Raw genomic sequence first — 19,721 nt, 5'->3', positions numbered from 1 at the left:
TACAGGCATACCTCGACTTACGTCGTTTCGAGTTACGTCGTTCCCGATTATACGTCGCTTGTTAAAAAAGTATATGGAAAAATAAAAATCAAGTTTAAGTCATTTTATTCGACTTTACGTCTGTCCGCCACAAATATTGAAGTCGTAATATCACTAGATAAACGTTTAAAGCACATAAAATCATATTAAAATATATACAAGTATGTACTGTATTTACAGTACATGCATTCGTAAATTTAGATTACTTTTTTTTGTACTATATTAAAAACTAAAATTTATTTGTTTGTAAGCTTAAAATAGATCCTTATTAACCATATATTATTAAAAATGCATTAATAAATAAAATACAGAACTGGAAATGGTAATTTACGGTTTAGCCTAGTGATAAGTAGATTCGGAGACAAGTAAATTCGACTTACGTCGTTTTCCTGGAACCAATTACCGACATAAGGCGAGGTATACCTGTATTAAAATGAGTAATTATTTATCATGATTAATAAATAAAATTATACTCTTCACATCAATAATTGTTCATTAAATAAATAAAACTGTCTTTCAGAGTTAAAATTCTTTAATGATATTGAAATTAGCACTTCGATGATGATAAAATAACCATTGTAGTGATGATAACTGATTGCATCAAAGATTTAATATTAAATTTATTATTTATTTGTTTTAAGTATTTCTTTTTCAACTATTTAATACTTTAATTAAAACTAATTGTTTTTAAATTGTAGATCTTCAGACAGAAGGAAAAGCAATCGCTTCTCCAGTTCCTCTTGTAGATCAATCTTTTACATGTCGAGATCAGGATGATAATTACCAAGTTCAGTTATACCATGAACAAATTAGGCAACAATACTCACAGGAACAAGTTTCTTTTCAGCAGCCAGTACAAGATGTTAATGTTTCAGTTGCTTCTGCATCTGGTAATTAAATATCTTTGAACTATAATTAAAGTTTAATTTTTTTTAATGTAGTCTTTTTAATAACATTTATATCAAANTTATTTATCATGATTAATAAATAAAATTATACTCTTCACATCAATAATTGTTCATTAAATAAATAAAACTGTCTTTCAGAGTTAAAATTCTTTAATGATATTGAAATTAGCACTTCGATGATGATAAAATAACCATTGTAGTGATGATAACTGATTGCATCAAAGATTTAATATTAAATTTATTATTTATTTGTTTTCAGTATTTCTTTTTCAACTATTTAATACTTTAATTAAAACTAATTGTTTTTAAATTGTAGATCTTCAGACAGAAGGAAAAGCAATCGCTTCTCCAGTTCCTCTTGTAGATCAATCTTTTACATGTCGAGATCAGGATGATAATTACCAAGTTCAGTTATACCATGAACAAATTAGGCAACAATACTCACAGGAACAAGTTTCTTTTCAGCAGCCAGTACAAGATGTTAATGTTTCAGTTGCTTCTGCATCTGGTAATTAAATATCTTTGAACTATAATTAAAGTTTAATTTTTTTTAATGTAGTCTTTTTAATAACATTTATATCAAACATATGCTGTTTTATCATTAATAAGATTCAAAAAATATTGAAAAAATGTTTTAGCCAGAAGGGTTTGGATAATTTTTTCATTTAATAATATCTTTATTAATATAAAAATGTAGTTAAGTGTGTGTATGTATGAATACTTCAAACAGAATTATGAACAGGATTTTGTCTTAGATCCTGGAAAAAATAAAACTTGAGAATAAAAATCAAATACAAACATTTTAGATTTATCATCTTTATTACGTTTTCTATTAGAAATTATTCATATCTATTATATATTTCATAAAACATAATTTAAAACGTGAATAATTTTAAAATCATTTGGGACAAATTTTTATATAGAAATTTTTAGTAACTTTTATCATTTTAGCATCTTCAATTGAATACAGAATAATGATTTAAATAATAATTATTAAATTATCATTCCTCTAATAGTTACATTTATTTACATAAAGTATTTGTTTTAATTGTTTAGTTTTCTTGTATTAAAAACTGCCACTATTAAAACATTTCATTTAGTTTATAAATAAAATTGCTTCTTATACAGTTTTGCTATTTTAATTTGTAAAATGAACTGTTTTGTTTTGTTTAGAAAATCAATTGGCATTTATCAATTGACTTGTGGTATTGTTTTCAAAACTTATCTTATATCAATTTGTTTACTATAATGTAGCAGATGTCTAACCAATAATCTATTTCCTCCCACATTCATGTCAGTATATCATGGTTAACCAATTCCACAGCTGCAGTGATATGGTCATGCAGTTTCTGGAGATTAGGAGGAATGTCAGCACAAAGATAGTGTCCTTAATGAATTTCCATTAAAAAAGTCACATGAGTTAAGCTCAGTGACTGGGGTGGCCACAGTTTGTTCACTTTGCCCTTGACATCCAGCCTTCATCCCAGAATTTCACATAGCATTTTAGGATAATGTACACAGGTTGCTCCTTATGGAATTTTGCTCAAAATTGTTGCTATACAGTCACAATGGATGAGATTCTTGCATATTCCAATACACAAAATGGCTTTCATGTTTGCTTAGCATCATATTTGCTACAACAATCTTAGCAACAAGTCATGGCAACTATTCACATGTACTATTCCTGAAAAAAAATTTGGAGTTTACTTTTATTTTAATGTTAAAAAATAAAGTATATGTTGTATAGTTTATGAATAATAGATTTTTTAAATGTTTTATGGACTTATGAATAATCCTGCATATAAACATAAAAATGTATGTACCTAACATTACAAAATTAAGAACTTTCAAAAAACATTGATTACAAAAATATATTTGAATTTCATCTAAATAATATAATTTGATCATGGCACTGCAGACCAAATAGCTGACTTCAGAAAAGTGTTTGTCTTAGAAATTATGTAATTTCTAAAAAATATTAATTGTAAATTTGTTCTAGGAATAGTAAGCAGTACACCAAGTATTCAACAGTATGCTCCTGTTTATCAAACTACAGCAGCAGCATATTCTACAGCATTAATTGCTACTTCACATGTGCAACAGTCAGTAGCCAGCAGCCAAAGTATCCAACATCCATTAACAGCAGCAGCGACACCAACATCTCCAGTACCCATTTTAAATCCTGCAACACATGCACCATTAAATACTAGTAATCCACCTGTTCAAGAAGAAAGTAATCATCATCAACCATTCACGCAACAAGAAGAACTTCCACTTCCACCGGGATGGTCTGTTGACTATACTATGAGAGGTCGTAAATATTATATAGACCACAATACCAAGACAACACATTGGAGTCATCCATTTGAAAAAGAAGGTTTACCCACTGGATGGGAAAGGATTGAATCACCAGATTTAGGTGTCTATTATGTCAAGTAAGTGCTGTGCTGTATAATTACACATTTAATATTTTGAGTTTTAAAGATAAATTTAAAAAATATGTATTAATGATTTCATAGAAACAAATTTTTAATTTAAATCCAATGATTATATTTATGTATATATGTTACCATGAAAGACCGAAATTAGAGAATGTCGATATTCTCCGGTGAATGTCGACACATACAAAATACGTTGGAGAAAGACCGAATATTTGGTTATATTATTATACATTCGAACAATTGCCAGTGTATGTTGACAAGCACAGACATAGATAGATAGATAGATATTTTATTGTAACTTACTGGAGTACAGTAAATACTGGGTGCCACAAATGTATAACCCAGTTAGACATGGTACTAGATACATAGAAATACATGGATACATAATATGAGTGAGATAATATAAATTTAAAAAAATAATGATGATAATAAAGAGAAAATTATTTACAAATATATACAATGTAATGTTAGCAAAATGAAAACAAGTGTAATATAAAATACAGAATTAAAGTTTTGATACATTGGTACATGAAATACAGAGATTGCAAATACAAATAAGCGTGGATGTGTAAATTTAACATACAATATCAAGAGGAATTAAGTAATTAAAGTAACACAACATAATAGAGAAAAGTAATGATGTTGCTATACAGAGTAAATAAATATACACAAGTTTACTCAGGGGTAAAGGACATCAGTACAATGCACTGAGGACATGGTTACAGGTTAGGTGCATGTGACGACAACATTGCAGAAGACAGATGTAGGAGAATGACCTGCAGGCATGTGAGGCAGTTAGATGTAAGCAGTGACACACACACACACACATCTTTTAATGTCATAACCAATGTTGCATAACTGGTTCCACAGTAAGCACTGCCAGTTTACAGATGTTTTAGGTATTACAAATGTTATAGTTACAATTACATTTGGGTTGAAATTTTTACAAAGTGCAAGAGTAATATGCATTATAGCATAAAGTATTACAATGAGAGGTTGGTATATATAAGTTTACAATTAGTAGATTAAGATTAAGTATACATGTTTTGTTTCATATAGAAAAGAGATTTGTTATAATACGCGAGACAAATTTTTCGCGTGTTGGGAAGGGCACGACAATGTGTATGAAAGTTATACAATAAATAATGGGTTATATGTAACAGAATAAATACAAAATATGATAACTACATTGAAAAGATTAAGGCTGTCAGGAACTAAATGTTTACACTCAGAGTTCGAAACATTCATCCTGCATCGTGAACAGTCCTTGCTCTAGCAATTTCTATACTGGAAGATTTCTTCGCAAATTCCTAGAAATTTAAACAGTTAATTCATATAGCATCATGCTAAAAGTCTGAGTGATGCTTAGAAGAAACCCCTAAACATTCAATTCACATTTAAGTTACAGTTGTAACCTTTCAATTTGAATCCATAAAATATCCTTGTCGCATATGCTCTTGAAAGTAGGTTCATAGAACAATATTTTAGAGGCACAAAAGAGAAGAATTCACCATATATCACTTTATATCTCTTTAATACACTAAAATTCTTGCAAAGATTCGGTACTGTTGCAGACCACTATAGGAACATTCTCCCACTAGAAGAGCCCAATCACATCTTCATTTCTGTGTTGAAATTCAATGTAATATCTATGTAGAGTGCTGGGAGGCTTTATGAAGGAGTTAAGTATGGATGTTTACGATTTTGCCGTAGCTTTTAATTATATTATAAAAATAAATAAATATTCCATTATTGTTCACAAGGTCATTATGAGAGCATGGCCAAGAGTAACCACGGCTAATGAGGATAGATTTGAGTTGTTGTCTTTCTCTTTCAAGCATTACGCAGTTGAAGATATAATGAGTGCTCCCATCTTCAATTTTACAAGTTGGACATTCTTTATTGATGTATTCAGTAAATCTGTGTAGGTACTTGGCAAATTTACCATGATCGGTGAAAAATTGAGTGGACCAAAAACATGGTTTCATCCATGTGTATTTAAAGATATCTTTAATGGTTGGAAAAAATTTGTAAGTAATTTTACCCTCATTGCTGTTCCATTTTTGTTGCCAGTTGTTGAGCATATTGCTCCAAAGAAGGCCCTTGATAGTATTCAAGCTGACCTTGTTATAAGAAATTATAAGCTGATCATTATTAGCAGTGTGTTTAGCCAAGTGATCTGCTCTTTCATTGCCGCTAGTCCCCCTATGTGCCATTACCCACTTGAATTTATAGTCATTATTTGAATTTAGAACAAATTTTTAATAGCTGTAGACAATGGATGAGCTTTAGTGTTTTTAATTGTGGCCAATGAAGAAGCGCTGTCACTACATATTGTAATTCTTGTAAAGGAATAATTGTAAGCAGTGACAGTGGTACGAACAAAGTAATTGTTTATGAGCACAAGAAAAAGTGACGTAAGAGTCTTGGTGGTTGAAGAAGCTGTAGCAGTCACTAGGCCAGCTGTCGACAAGCACAGATAAACTTTGGTGGAAGTCGAAATGACACTTGAGACATTGTCGAAATGACAATGTCGACAGAAAGGCGAAAGTCTGTCGCCAAATCCTTTGTTCTGCCATGATTGAAATCACGTGGTACCTATTTGACAAACAGAGTGTTCCAGAGTATAACAGTCTTATGCAAGGTTTGTTGGTGCATGCAAAGTTTTCTTAAATTTTATTTTTTTATCCAATATCCTAATTTATATTGAATTGATACTACAGTGAACCAATAACTTTTTTTTTTGAAAAGTTACGTGCATTAATTGCAAGTAAATGAGAAGACAATTGTTTTTATTTTTCTCAAGAAAAGTACTCTAAAATACTTTCTGAAATGATTTCTGCTAAAACTAAGTGCAGCACACCTTTGGTTACAGACGATTAAAATGTTTTGACATTTTAAAAATTAATTGTACCATTAAAACCAGGATACCATTAAAACTTTCTGAAACTCACAGCAGAACAGGCCATGGAGGAAGAACACATATGCTTAAAGAATTGCATCTTAAATACAAAAATATTACATATGAAGTTGTAATGTTGTATTTAAATTTATGTAAACAATGTCAAATGAAACATAGTGCACCTAAAAAAGGTATTGTTGTGAAACCAATAGTCAGTTCGGAATTAAACGCAAGATGTCAAGTTGATCTGATAGACCTGTAGTCACACAAGGATGGCAAATATAAGTTCGTAATGGTGTATCAAGATCATTTAACGAAATTTGTCCAGCTACTACCTTTGAAAACTAAGACAGCTGAAGAAGTAGCATATCATCTTCTTCAAATATTTTTAACATTTGGTGCCCCAGCTATATTGCATTCAGATAATGGTAGGGAATTCTGTAATCAAGTCATATCTGAACTATGCGCTATGTGGAAAGATGTTGAGATAGTTAATGGAAAGCCTCGTCATAATCAAACACAAGGCTCAGTTGAAAGGGCCAATCAGAATATACAGAATATGTTAACTGCATGGATAATGATACAAATAAATGGTCAGATGGGTTGCCCTTTGTACAATTTGCCAAGAACACTACACATCACGAAGGAATATTCCAAAGTCCTTATGAAGCCATGTTTGGCATTAAACCAAAAAGAGGCATAGCATCGTCATCTTTGCCTGGCGAACAAATTGCAAATATTGAAACTGAAGAACAGCTTGAAGGAATTGTTAATACTTTTGAAGGAAATTTGAGCAGTGGCCATAACAAATACCATATTCCAAAGAAAAATATTGAAGAGGAGCTGCACCACTGAACAACATGAATTTATTTCTATAAAAAGAGTGGCCACGAAAGAGAATCTTCTACTGCAAGCAACAAAAATGTTACAAACCTCAAAAAGAAAATTTCCTCCTGCTCAAATTGGTTATACTGTACGAATACCCAAAATGTGTTGGCGGTTGTTGTTGGAATAGAAGACCCCAACTTTTATAAATTAGCAAACAAAAAAGGTACCCTCAAGCAGCTTTATATCTGCAATCAGTTCGTAATTTGTAAAGAAAAGTTACTTTCCATAGATGAGATTTCTTCTCAAGAAATATCGCTGAGAGAAGCAGCTGCAGCTAATTCGAAAAGTGGAAGGCAAGGATATACACGCTGTCATTGTGTTCCACAAATAAATGCAGTTGTAAAAGCAAGGAACTTTTGTGCAATTCAAAGTGCCATAACAGTTTAAGTTGTTGCAATAAATAAGATTGTATGACATTAATCACATAATATATGTGTAAGTTTACTATTGCGTATTATTTTTCTTTTCTGATTAAGAATGTACTGTTCGTTTTAGGTTCAACAGTTTATCTACATGTGCAGCCTATTTTGACATATTAAAAAGTTGCATTTTTGTCTTAATGTAATAAAAATATTTTTATTCAACATTCACCATCACTGCATGCTGAATGTCGACATTTGCTGGTGTAAGTGAGAAATAATGATATTTAGCAAATATTTCATATGTACACGACACGACTGTGTGAATGCTGACATTCACCAGATATTGGTCTTTCACAGTAACATATATATTATTTGTCACTTAAGTAATATAATTGTTTAAAGCAGTATCTCAAACTATGGACCATGAGACCTCAGTTGGTGGTTGAGAAACATTTAAATATTTTTAAAATAATTTTTAATACATTCAATTTAAATAGAAACAAAAGTACAATATAATGAAAATTGTTTCTTATGAAATAATTTTCTTTCACAAAATTGTAAAAAGTTTAACACTTTTAATTAAGAGGTACTAATACTGTAAATTAGTGGTTTGCAACCCATTTTCTGCAGAAAATCTGTGTTCTGCAAACTTTTCCTCAGTTTTCCACAAAAAACAATTTTTTTTAAGTTTTTATTTTGGATATTCATAGGCCATCTTAAGATTTTAAATTCATATGTTAATACAGTTGACCCTCCTATAACGTGGTAGATACGTTCCGCTTCATAAGAATTTTGTGTTGTAGGAATCCTTAAATACATGAGCCAATCACAGCCTGACACGTGTGAAGTTTATGGACTATGGCTGTTTGAAAGATTTTCTTCAATAAAATTAATCGATTCTAGACTAATTTGACTCAACACTTCCAAAACACGTATAATTTTTTGGGAATAATCCGTATAAACTATGCTACAAACAAAAAATTGTAGGATTACTTACTGAGTATGCACTGTTCGACCATGCCATTGCTTAAACTTGCTTTTGTCGCGGAGCAGTGCACCAAACAGCAGCTGCGTTTTCTGATAAGTTATTTTTCTGCGAAAAATTTGTTGAACTTTGGAGACATCATTAATAGAAATAATTTTTATGACTGTTGAATAAGAAATGTTTTTTCACAAGAAATGTATAAAATTACAGTACTGTATTAGACTTACAGTACCTAATTTAGGCCTATATACTGTATAGACAATAGTAAACTCAACTTACCCACTTAAACTCTCCCTAGCATGTAAGTAGTTCGGTTGCTCGTCCACTATTGGTCCAGATTCGACCAATCCTGTTGCGACACGAGTCAGTGATGACGTTTTACCACATTTTACGAGTCTCTTTTAGTGTCTTTATATGAATACAGTCGCAATTTTTTCGCCGTGATATACGAATCTACATTACATGAACCCGCGTTATAGGAGGGTCTACTGTAGGTTGAAAATGTTTGTTCAATAAACAAATTTTTTTTAAGCCAGTATTAGTGAATAATATTGTTGTATCTCTCTGCTTGAGTGCACTGTGTATGTAAAAAGCTATAGTGAATTTACTGATGATGATGATGATAAACAAGAAATATTTTTTCATCTCCTAAAACTTTTAAACAACTCCTAGAAATCCAGAAATTTAGTTTGTTCATTTAATTTATAATAATGGACACTCAGAACTTTAATACAAGAAAGATTTATATATATATATATAAAATCCATTAAATTAACTTCAGCTATATATTCTTTAGAATATGCTCTCTGTAGTTTAAGTTCTTTTTTTTCTTCTTTATGTTAGCAAATAAAGTAGGCAATATATAATAAGGTGTTTTGCATTATTTCAGAATTTTCAAATTTAGCAATATATAAACGTATTCAATATCATTGCAAATTAATATATATATAAAATTCTTATTGATATGATTCATTCTTAATTATATAAAAATAAACATATGCAAAATAATTTTTGTTTTTAGTCATGTCACAAAAATTGTTCAGTATGAACATCCGTGTGCCACTCAGTACGGTCAACAAAACTGCGGAATCCAACCGACACTGTCCATTGCTCAAACGAGGCAGCCTCCTCCGAGACATACCGATTTCCATCAGCATAATGTTTTAGTTCCTGCAAATCCATATTTAACAGAAGGTTTGAAAAATTTTTAAGCCAATTTTTTCGTTTAATAATGTACAAAATTTTTCTAGGTTAAAATTAAATGCTAAATTAGATTTAAATTTTAATATTAGCATATACTCTTTTACTTAGTTATTTCTAATCTAAATATGGTAATATTTACTTGAATAATCTGCACTCTTTTTCCAAAACATCATGACAAAGTAAGGGTGCATGGTTTATTTGAAACAAATTTGGCAATGCAACCTGTGAAATCGAGTGCTTCCAGTTACTAAGCATTTTTCTTATTTTGCTAGTGATAAATTTCACTTATCAACTGTTGATGACAGCTCAGTATGATTACCATCTATAGTCAATAGTTACAAACAATATTATTAAATGTTTTTGTGCAAGTAATTTTATGAAAATGAGTGTAAATAAAGTAAGTTAAATATATAACTGAAACTGACAGTAAATAAATTAAGATATTTAGGTATAAAGGATAAGTTATTTGTTTATTGGCAGTTTTTCATCTTCAGATTAAACTATGTAAATTACTTTCATTTTAATTAGTAAGTTAATTCATTATAAAATACTATATTGCATATAAATTGTTTGTATATCTAATACAGATAAAAATACCAAGGGAAAAAAATCATTTATCTTTTAATACCACTTGAACTTGTAAACAGAGTGCTGCCATATGGAATGCAACAAAACAGTGAGAAGGAAGGTTGCTATTGGGTTAGAATTATAAATTAGTAAAATTTGTTAAATATGTAATAAATTGGTCAAGCTTTTTCCTTTTTTTAAAGCAATATCTTAAAAGGGGGGTGCATGGATTATTTTGAGTAAATACAGTAAATAATTAAATTTAATAACAACTTTGATATGACAAAGAAATAAATATGATTTAAATTTCCTTTCAGAAATTCCTCATTGGCTTTATGTATATTCGAGAGCACCGCCAGAACTTGATTATAAGTTAAAGGTATTTTTTCCTCGTTATTCATTCTGCTGTTTTGCCACATAACTAAAACATTTGAACCAATTTTCTTTTTTAGTGGCAATTATTTCGTCTACCCGAATTAGACTGCTTTCAGGGAATGTTAAATAGATTGCATCGACAAGAATTAGAAGGTATAGTCATGAAATACGAAGCATATCGTCTGGCGTTACTTCGCGAGATGGAAAGAAGACTTATTGAACATCAGTAGCTTTTCTTAGGTTTTATTTTATTATGTAGCAAATATTTTATGTTTAGTTTTAGAAGGAATTAAGATTTAGCCACTTTAATGATTTTAATGGCATAAACTTTTAAATGTTGATGACATCTAAAAATATTTAGAAGTCTTAGAATGAAAAAAAGAGAGCATTTTATTGATAAAGAATTTATCACTATTATTTACATTGTTTTTTGAAGCAACAATCAGTTAAATTGTTTAGCATCTCTAATAATTGATTCCATCTAATTTTGTTGTTATTTCCATTCTAAATGACATAAAAGTGTTAGAAGTAGGTTTTATTTTTAGTTTTAATAAAAACTTGCAGAGAATTGCTATACCAGAATTTTAAGTTGTAAATCAAAGTTCAAAATAGGAATTCTACCAAAAAACTAAATTTCTGCTTTCATGATGATTAATTTTAGTATCTGTGACAAAACTTGTGTATTTTCTTGTGGGTTGTTTATATTATATTGCTATAAATGTGCCTTAGTATTTTGATGAAAAGTGATGTTTTTTCATGTTTTTCCAAAAATTTTACTTGCATTCAAGTGAAATTTAATTAGAAAAATTGTTAACTTGTCTCAAAATATTTCCGGATGATAATGGATATGTTAGAATGATCTTTAGAGAAGAAATGCCATTCATTTAAAAATTCATATTAACTCATTAATCTAAGTTTCAAAGAACATAAACTTAGAAAGCAATATAACTTTTTATGAAGAGAAGAAAAAAACATATTGAATCACAAAATTTAAACATAAACAGGATGTTTATTCAGAGTGAAAATATTGTAAAATGATGTTAGTGCTTTAGAACAATGAAAGTTAACATTCTGTGAAAATTCCATTACAGATTTTAAAAAAGATATGCAATAAGATTTGTTTAGGAAGGTTTATTAAAATGTTTGTTTGTATTCTAAACCCTTGCTCAACCAATTACCATTCATTTTATTTTAAATACTTGAAGATTTATTGCTTATCTTCAAACTCTGGTGTTGAATTTAATTGTAATTTATTGTGAAATTTATTTGCAATGTTTAGTACAACTTGTTTTCCACAGATATTAATAATATGCCACACAAGTTAGATAATTTGAAAAGTTGCATTTTCAATTATTAAACTTCAAATCAACGAAAGTTTATTGCATATAATAACTGTCGTAAAAATTTTTGTTTCTAGTGGAATTTTAAATATATTTATTACTGAAGTTAAAAAAAATTTACTATTAGCTGGATATTTTTTCTTCAAGCAGATGATCCTGAAAGATGCAATTGATTATAAATTAAACTTTAACACATTTACTGACAGAAAAAACTGCAAGTAGTATGGGAAATATTTTTTAATTGGATTTTAGCTTTGTGCTATTTTTATTGCAGAGAATTTATCCTCTGTACTATATATATATTGTCAGTTGTGATAAGATACTTATTTAAATTGATAAAACGTTGTGTCAAAGTTATTCCAGTTGACAATTCATTGATATGTAAGTATTATATGGAACCTATTTATCTTTGGCATCTTTCCAAAACATATGATCTAGATCAATTAATATTCTGAAAATGTAAATAACTAAAGCCATCATTAATATTTTTGAAGTATCTCGTGTGCACCTTTTGGAAACAAAAGTGTTTTTCTTATTCGTCTTCAATATTTGCTAAATTGTTATATCATAAATCTGCACTTAGATTAGTAATGGTGATAGAAAAAAATATTATAGTATCACAAAGCATATCTGAGATTGTTTTTTCAGTAGCATAATTATTTGAAATTTTCAGTAAGACTTTAAGATTCAAATTGCCAATTAGGCATTTACTTTTATTGACAAATGTGCAGAGTGCTTTTGAGCTGTGTGTCTACAGATCAAAATTTGAGTAGTTAGTATTTATTTACTATTGTACTGAATTATTATGACCTGTCTTCAATATATAGAATACAAAAAAAATTAAATTTTATTATAAACTGAATGTTATTCTGCAGAACTCAATTACTTATTACCAAAAATAGTGTGATAGAACTGTGAAAGTTACATATGTGCCTTTTGAAAAATTTTATTAAATTAACTAAAATGACTGATGCAACCAAATCCAAAGTCAATATTATGATTTGCTTTTGACTGTTACATCAATTGTAACAAAAGTCTTATTGTTAGGTAATTTTTTTCTTTTCCTTTATATTCTTTTATAGAATGCAATCTAGTTTTTATATTATAACTGCACTGCAAAATAAATCCAGTATTTCAACTGCAAAGTTATGTAATAAAATATATGCAAAGATGACAAAGAAATTTTAAGTATCTAATGTTTACAAGTTTATGAAAATACATTCTTACTTATGCATCAAATTCAATATATACAGTACAAAATCAATGCACTCTTCATTTAAATTTTATTCCTGTTTTTAACTATTGTATTTGTCAAAATGATAATTGTGTATATAATTTTCAAAGTATTGAAATTTAATCTAACATTCAAAAATATGCATACCTATTTTGGTAATGAAAATAGCAATATAATCAAGACGTAGTAAAAGGTTCTCTCGATTTTGGCACCGACTCCTAAGATGCTTTGTTACAGGATTTACGATTCTGGTAGAAGTTTTTTATATGTATATACATATTGGTGCCATATTTTAGAATTTAAACTGTAATAATTTGGTAGTTTTATAGGCAAAACTTTTCTATGTCACTCGATGCTTATAATGCTTTTTATCATCAATGAGTGGAGAGATAAATATGTAGTATTTATTAAAACTTAGATTCTTGACAATTAGCAGAGAAAATGTAGGATCTTAAAATTGCCATAGTTGACATTACTTCTGTAACGACATGAATAAAAATCTTTTAACACTGCGTTAGGTTTTCAAAGAATAGTAAACATGATGATTAATATAGAAATACATTGTAAATTTAGAGAACTAAAAATGTATTTTTCAAAACCCGACGAGAATGGCCACATTTCTTTCGACTCCAGAAGAAACGTGGCCATTCTTGTCGGGTTTTGAAAAATATGTTTTTTAGTTCTCTAAATTTAAGACGTATTTCTGGATTAATTGATATTATAAGCCAATCCGTGATAGTAAGATTTCAAGTTTCTATATTGTTAGCACTTTCTACAACACAAGATACCTGCGTAAACAATATAAATTTGCTAAGCTGCTCAAGTGCTATACATAAATTGGTTGTACTTTGTACTGTAAATTTTTATAAACTTGATATTTTTTATTTGTAAAAAGCTGGCACGAACTACTGGAAGATAGTTTGTAATTCTTGTTTAATGCAAGAGAAAAAAATTTGTATTTAAAATATCTGCTTTTGTATTATAATAATGCTTCTGTAAAAATATCAATTTTAATAAAAGTATTTTTTTAATTCTATACAAATTAAATTATGCTAAATATCTACAAATAATTGTGTGTTCATTGTGAAATCTTATTCTTTTCGTACTCTTCATACTGCTTGTTTATTTCCTCTTCGGTCAAATCATAAGTTTCGAGTCCGTGTTTACTTATTTTGATTAATTTTGTATTACCGAGTTCTAAGTTTTTTGCCATATATAAACCTAAAATTGAACAAAAAATTTCTGTATTTTTGTTTTTTTATATACAAGTAATAAATTTTTTTTATCTGTACTTACTTAATGGCATGGAGTCCGTTTGATCTTTGTTAGTATATAATTTATATACGACGTATCCAAATAAATTCCAAGCACAAATTGTATAGATTATATGCATTCTTCTTTGCCATAATTTTGCTTTACCATAAGGAATTGGAGCAAAATTTGTTCTGATAAATGTCCGTAACTTATGAAATAGCAGACCCATGTGTTACACCTGTAAAGAAAAATTATATTGTCACTTCGTATATATACCTTATGGATTTTGCCTGTTAAGAATAGACTTGACCCTAAATCTCCTGCAATAGCGGAATGATATTTTACAGATAATATGATTCAATAATTAACTTTCTTTTTGCAAGTTCATCTAGATCAGCGATTCCCAACCTGTGGTACACGTACCCCTAGGGGTACGCGATAGGTTGTTTAGGGGTACAGAAAAAAGTTAGTTATTATGGCAGAAAAAATATATTATGTATCACAAACTAATAGTATTAAAAAATTATTAGATAAAAAATGTTCCTTGCAACAATCACAACTTTATTNGCAAATTCCTAGAAATTTAAACAGTTAATTCATATAGCATCATGCTAAAAGTCTGAGTGATGCTTAGAAGAAACACTTAAACATTCAGTTCACATTTAAGTTACAGTTGTAACCTTTCAATTTGGATCCATAAAACATCCTTATCGCATATGCACTTGAAAGTAGGTTCATAGAACAGTGTTTTAGAGGCACAAAAGAGAAGAATTTACCATATATCACTTTATATCTCTTTAATACACTAAGACTCTTGCAAAGATTCGGTACAGTTACAGACCATTATAGGAACATTCTCCCACTAGAAGAGCCCAATCACATCTTCATTTCTGTGTTGTAATTCAATGCAATATCTATGTAGAGTGATGAGAGGCTTTATGAAGGAGTTAAGTATGGATGTTTACGATTTTGCCGTAGCTTTTAATTATATTATAAAAATAAATAAATATTCCGTTATTGTTCACAACGTCGTTATGAGAGCATGGCCAAGAGTAACCACAGCTAATGAGGATAGATTTGAGTTATTGTCTCTCTCTTTCAAGCATTACGCAACCGAAGATATAATGAGTGCTCCCATCTACATTCTTTATTGATGTATTCAGTAAATCTGTGTAGGTACTTGGCAAATTTACCATGATAGGTAAAAAATTGTGTGGACCAAAAACATGGTTTCATCCATGTGTATTTAAAGATATCTTTAATGGTTGGAAAAAATTTGTAAGTAATTTTACCCTCATTGTTGTTCCATTTTTGTTGCCAGTTGTTGAGCATATTGCTCCAAAGAAGGCCCTTGATAGTATTCAAGCTGACCTTGTTATAAGAAATTATAAGCTGATCATTATTAGCAGTGTGTTTAGCCAAGTGATCTGCTCTTTCATTGCCGCTAGTCCCCCTATGTGCCATTACCCACTTGAATTTATAGTCATTATTTGAATTTAGAACAAATTTTTAATAGCTGTAGACAATGGATGAGCTTTAGTGTTTTTAATTGTGGCCAATGAAGAAGCGCTGTCACTACATATTGTAATTCTTGTAAAGGAATAATTGTAAGCAGTGACAGTGGTACGAACAAAGTAATTGTTTATGAGCACAAGAAAAAGTGACGTAAGAGTCTTGGTGGTTGAAGAAGCTGTAGCAGTCACTAGGCCAGCTGTCGACAAGCACAGATAAACTTTGGTGGAAGTCGAAATGACACTTGAGACATTGTCGAAATGACAATGTCGACAGAAAGGCGAAAGTCTGTCGCCAAATCCTTTGTTCTGCCATGATTGAAATCACGTGGTACCTATTTGACAAACAGCAGTGTTCCAGAGTATAACAGTCTTATGCAAGGTTTGCTGGTGCATGCAAAGTTTTCTTAAATTTTATTTTTTTATCCAATATCCTAATTTATATTGAATTGATACTACAGTGAACCAAGAACTTTTTTTTTTTGAAAAGTTACGTGCATTAATTGCAAGTAAATGAGAAGACAATTGTTTTTATTTTTCTCAAGAAAAGTACTCTAAAATACTTTCTGAAATGATTTCTGCTAAAACTAAGTGCAGCACACCTTTGGTTACAGACGATTAAAATGTTTTGACATTTTAAAAATTAATTGTACCATTAAAACCAGGATACCATTAAAACTTTCTGAAACTCACAGCAGAACAGGCCATGGAGGAAGAACACATATGCTTAAAGAATTGCATCTTAAATACAAAAATATTACATATGAAGTTGTAATGTTGTATTTAAATTTATGTAAACAATGTCAAATGAAACATAGTGCACCTAAAAAAGGTATTGTTGTGAAACCAATAGTCAGTTCGGAATTAAACGCAAGATGTCAAGTTGATCTGATAGACCTGTAGTCACACAAGGATGGCAAATATAAGTTCGTAATGGTGTATCAAGATCATTTAACGAAATTTGTCCAGCTACTACCTTTGAAAACTAAGACAGCTGAAGAAGTAGCATATCATCTTCTTCAAATATTTTTAACATTTGGTGCCCCAGCTATATTGCATTCAGATAATGGTAGGGAATTCTGTAATCAAGTCATATCTGAACTATGCACTATGTGGAAAGATGTTGAGATAGTTAATGGAAAGCCTCGTCATAATCAAACACAAGGCTCAGTTGAAAGGGCCAATCAGAATATACAGAATATGTTAACTGCATGGATAATGATACAAATAAATGGTCAGATGGGTTGCCCTTTGTACAATTTGCCAAGAACACTACACATCACGAAGGAATATTCCAAAGTCCTTATGAAGCCATGTTTGGCATTAAACCAAAAAGAGGCATAGCATCGTCATCTTTGCCTGGCGAACAAATTGCAAATATTGAAACTGAAGAACAGCTTGAAGGAATTGTTAATACTTTTGAAGGAAATTTGAGCAGTGGCCATAACAAATACCATATTCCAAAGAAAAATATTGAAGAGGAGCTGCACCACTGAACAACATGAATTTATTTCTATAAAAAGAGTGGCCACGAAAGAGAATCTTCTACTGCAAGCAACAAAAATGTTACAAACCTCAAAAAGAAAATTTCCTCCTGCTCAAATTGGTTATACTGTACGAATACCCAAAATGTGTTGGCGGTTGTTGTTGGAATAGAAGACCCCAACTTTTATAAATTAGCAAACAAAAAAGGTACCCTCAAGCAGCTTTATATCTGCAATCAGTTCGTAATTTGTAAAGAAAAGTTACTTTCCATAGATGAGATTTCTTCTCAAGAAATATCGCTGAGAGAAGCAGCTGCAGCTAATTCGAAAAGTGGAAGGCAAGGATATACACGCTGTCATTGTGTTCCACAAATAAATGCAGTTGTAAAAGCAAGGAACTTTTGTGCAATTCAAAGTGCCATAACAGTTTAAGTTGTTGCAATAAATAAGATTGTATGACATTAATCACATAATATATGTGTAAGTTTACTATTGCGTATTATTTTTCTTTTCTGATTAAGAATGTACTGTTCGTTTTAGGTTCAACAGTTTATCTACATGTGCAGCCTATTTTGACATATTAAAAAGTTGCATTTTTGTCTTAATGTAATAAAAATATTTTTATTCAACATTCACCATCACTGCATGCTGAATGTCGACATTTGCTGGTGTAAGTGAGAAATAATGATATTTAGCAAATATTTCATATGTACACGACACGACTGTGTGAATGCTGACATTCACCAGATATTGGTCTTTCACAGTAACATATATATTATTTGTCACTTAAGTAATATAATTGTTTAAAGCAGTATCTCAAACTATGGACCATGAGACCTCAGTTGGTGGTTGAGAAACATTTAAATATTTTTAAAATAATTTTTAATACATTCAATTTAAATAGAAACAAAAGTACAATATAATGAAAATTGTTTCTTATGAAATAATTTTCTTTCACAAAATTGTAAAAAGTTTAACACTTTTAATTAAGAGGTACTAATACTGTAAATTAGTGGTTTGCAACCCATTTTCTGCAGAAAGTCTGTGTTCTGCAAACTTTTCCTCAGTTTTCCACAAAAAACAATTTTTTTTAAGTTTTTATTTTGGATATTCATAGGCCATCTTAAGATTTTAAATTCATATGTTAATACAGTTGACCCTCCTATAACGTGGTAGATACGTTCCGCTTCATAAGAATTTTGTGTTGTAGGAATCCTTAAATACATGAGCCAATCACAGCCTGACACGTGTGAAGTTTATGGACTACGGCTGTTTGAAAGATTTTCTTCAATAAAATTAATCGATTCTAGACTAATTTGACTCAACACTTCCAAAACACGTATAATTTTTTGGGAATAATCCGTATAAACTATGCTACAAACAAAAAATTGTAGGATTACTTACTGAGTATGCACTGTTCGACCATGCCATTGCTTAAACTTGCTTTTGTCGCGGAGCAGTGCACCAAACAGCAGCTGCGTTTTCTGATAAGTTATTTTTCTGCGAAAAATTTGTTGAACTTTGGAGACATCATTAATAGAAATAATTTTTATGACTGTTGAATAAGAAATGTTTTTTCACAAGAAATGTATAAAATTACAGTACTGTATTAGACTTACAGTACCTAATTTAGGCCTATATACTGTATAGACAATAGTAAACTCAACTTACCCACTTAAACTCTCCCTAGCATGTAAGTAGTTCGGTTGCTCGTCCACTATTGGTCCAGATTCGACCAATCCTGTTGCGACACGAGTCAGTGATGACGTTTTACCACATTTTACGAGTCTCTTTTAGTGTCTTTATATGAATACAGTCGCAATTTTTTCGCCGTGATATACGAATCTACATTACATGAACCCGCGTTATAGGAGGGTCTACTGTAGGTTGAAAATGTTTGTTCAATACACAAATTTTTTTTAAAGCCAGTATTAGTGAATAAGATTGTTGTATCTCTCTGCTTGAGTGCACTGTGTATGTAAAAAGCTATAGTGAATTTACTGATGATGATGATGATAAACAAGAAATATTTTTTCATCTCCTAAAACTTTTAAACAACTCCTAGAAATCTAGAAATTTAGTTTGTTCATTTAATTTATAATAATGGACACTCAGAACTTTAATACAAGAAAGATTTATATATATACAGTCGATCCCCCTATAAGATCATTGATTTTTCCGTTTTATCTGAATTACATGTTGTACGAGTCACTTAGATTTTACAAATA

General features: G+C 30.0%; 2 protein-coding genes across 6 annotated transcripts in view; one reads left to right on the top strand and one right to left on the bottom strand.

Moving 5' to 3' along the window:
- The window catches only part of LOC111622938 (scaffold protein salvador-like), a 31,549-nt gene extending 17,401 nt beyond the window's left edge, over positions 1–14,148 (top strand). For all 5 annotated transcript variants that reach the window (XM_023365412.1, XM_023365411.1, XM_023365410.1 and 2 more), the window contains exons 4-8: positions 738–929; positions 2,947–3,382; positions 9,547–9,719; positions 10,613–10,674; positions 10,748–14,148. In XM_023365412.1, the coding sequence (XP_023221180.1) occupies positions 738–929; positions 2,947–3,382; positions 9,547–9,719; positions 10,613–10,674; positions 10,748–10,900 (1,016 nt within the window). In that variant the 3' untranslated portion in view covers positions 10,901–14,148. The remainder of the gene's footprint in view (positions 1–737; positions 930–2,946; positions 3,383–9,546; positions 9,720–10,612; positions 10,675–10,747) is intronic.
- Positions 14,149–14,252: 104 nt separating this feature from the next.
- LOC111622940 lies at positions 14,253–14,736 on the bottom strand. Its single transcript, XM_023365415.1, has 2 exons — positions 14,541–14,736; positions 14,253–14,465 (listed from the first exon to the last, which is right to left on the bottom strand). Exons 1-2 carry the CDS (start codon positions 14,725–14,727, stop codon positions 14,323–14,325), a joined length of 330 nt encoding a protein of 109 aa, XP_023221183.1. The 5' UTR covers positions 14,728–14,736; the 3' UTR covers positions 14,253–14,322.
- Between the last annotated feature and the right edge of the window lie 4,985 nt (positions 14,737–19,721).

Source organism: Centruroides sculpturatus, unplaced genomic scaffold (assembly GCF_000671375.1).
Source record: "Centruroides sculpturatus isolate CEXI.00-Female unplaced genomic scaffold, Cexi_2.0 scaffold282, whole genome shotgun sequence".
Classification (NCBI taxonomy): Eukaryota; Metazoa; Arthropoda; class Arachnida; order Scorpiones; family Buthidae; genus Centruroides; species Centruroides sculpturatus.
Note: the sequence above shows the minus strand (reverse complement) of the source record. Positions and strands in the feature narration are given on the sequence as shown.

Excerpts from the sequence above, each read along its gene's own strand:
- LOC111622940 (XM_023365415.1), bottom strand. The coding sequence starts at position 14,727 with ATGGGTCTGCTATTTCATAAGTTACGGACATTTATCAGAACAAATTTT. Across the intron at positions 14,466-14,540 it reads AACGGACTCCATGCCATTAA|GTTTATATATGGCAAAAAAC; the intron begins GTAAGTACAGAT and ends GTTCAATTTTAG.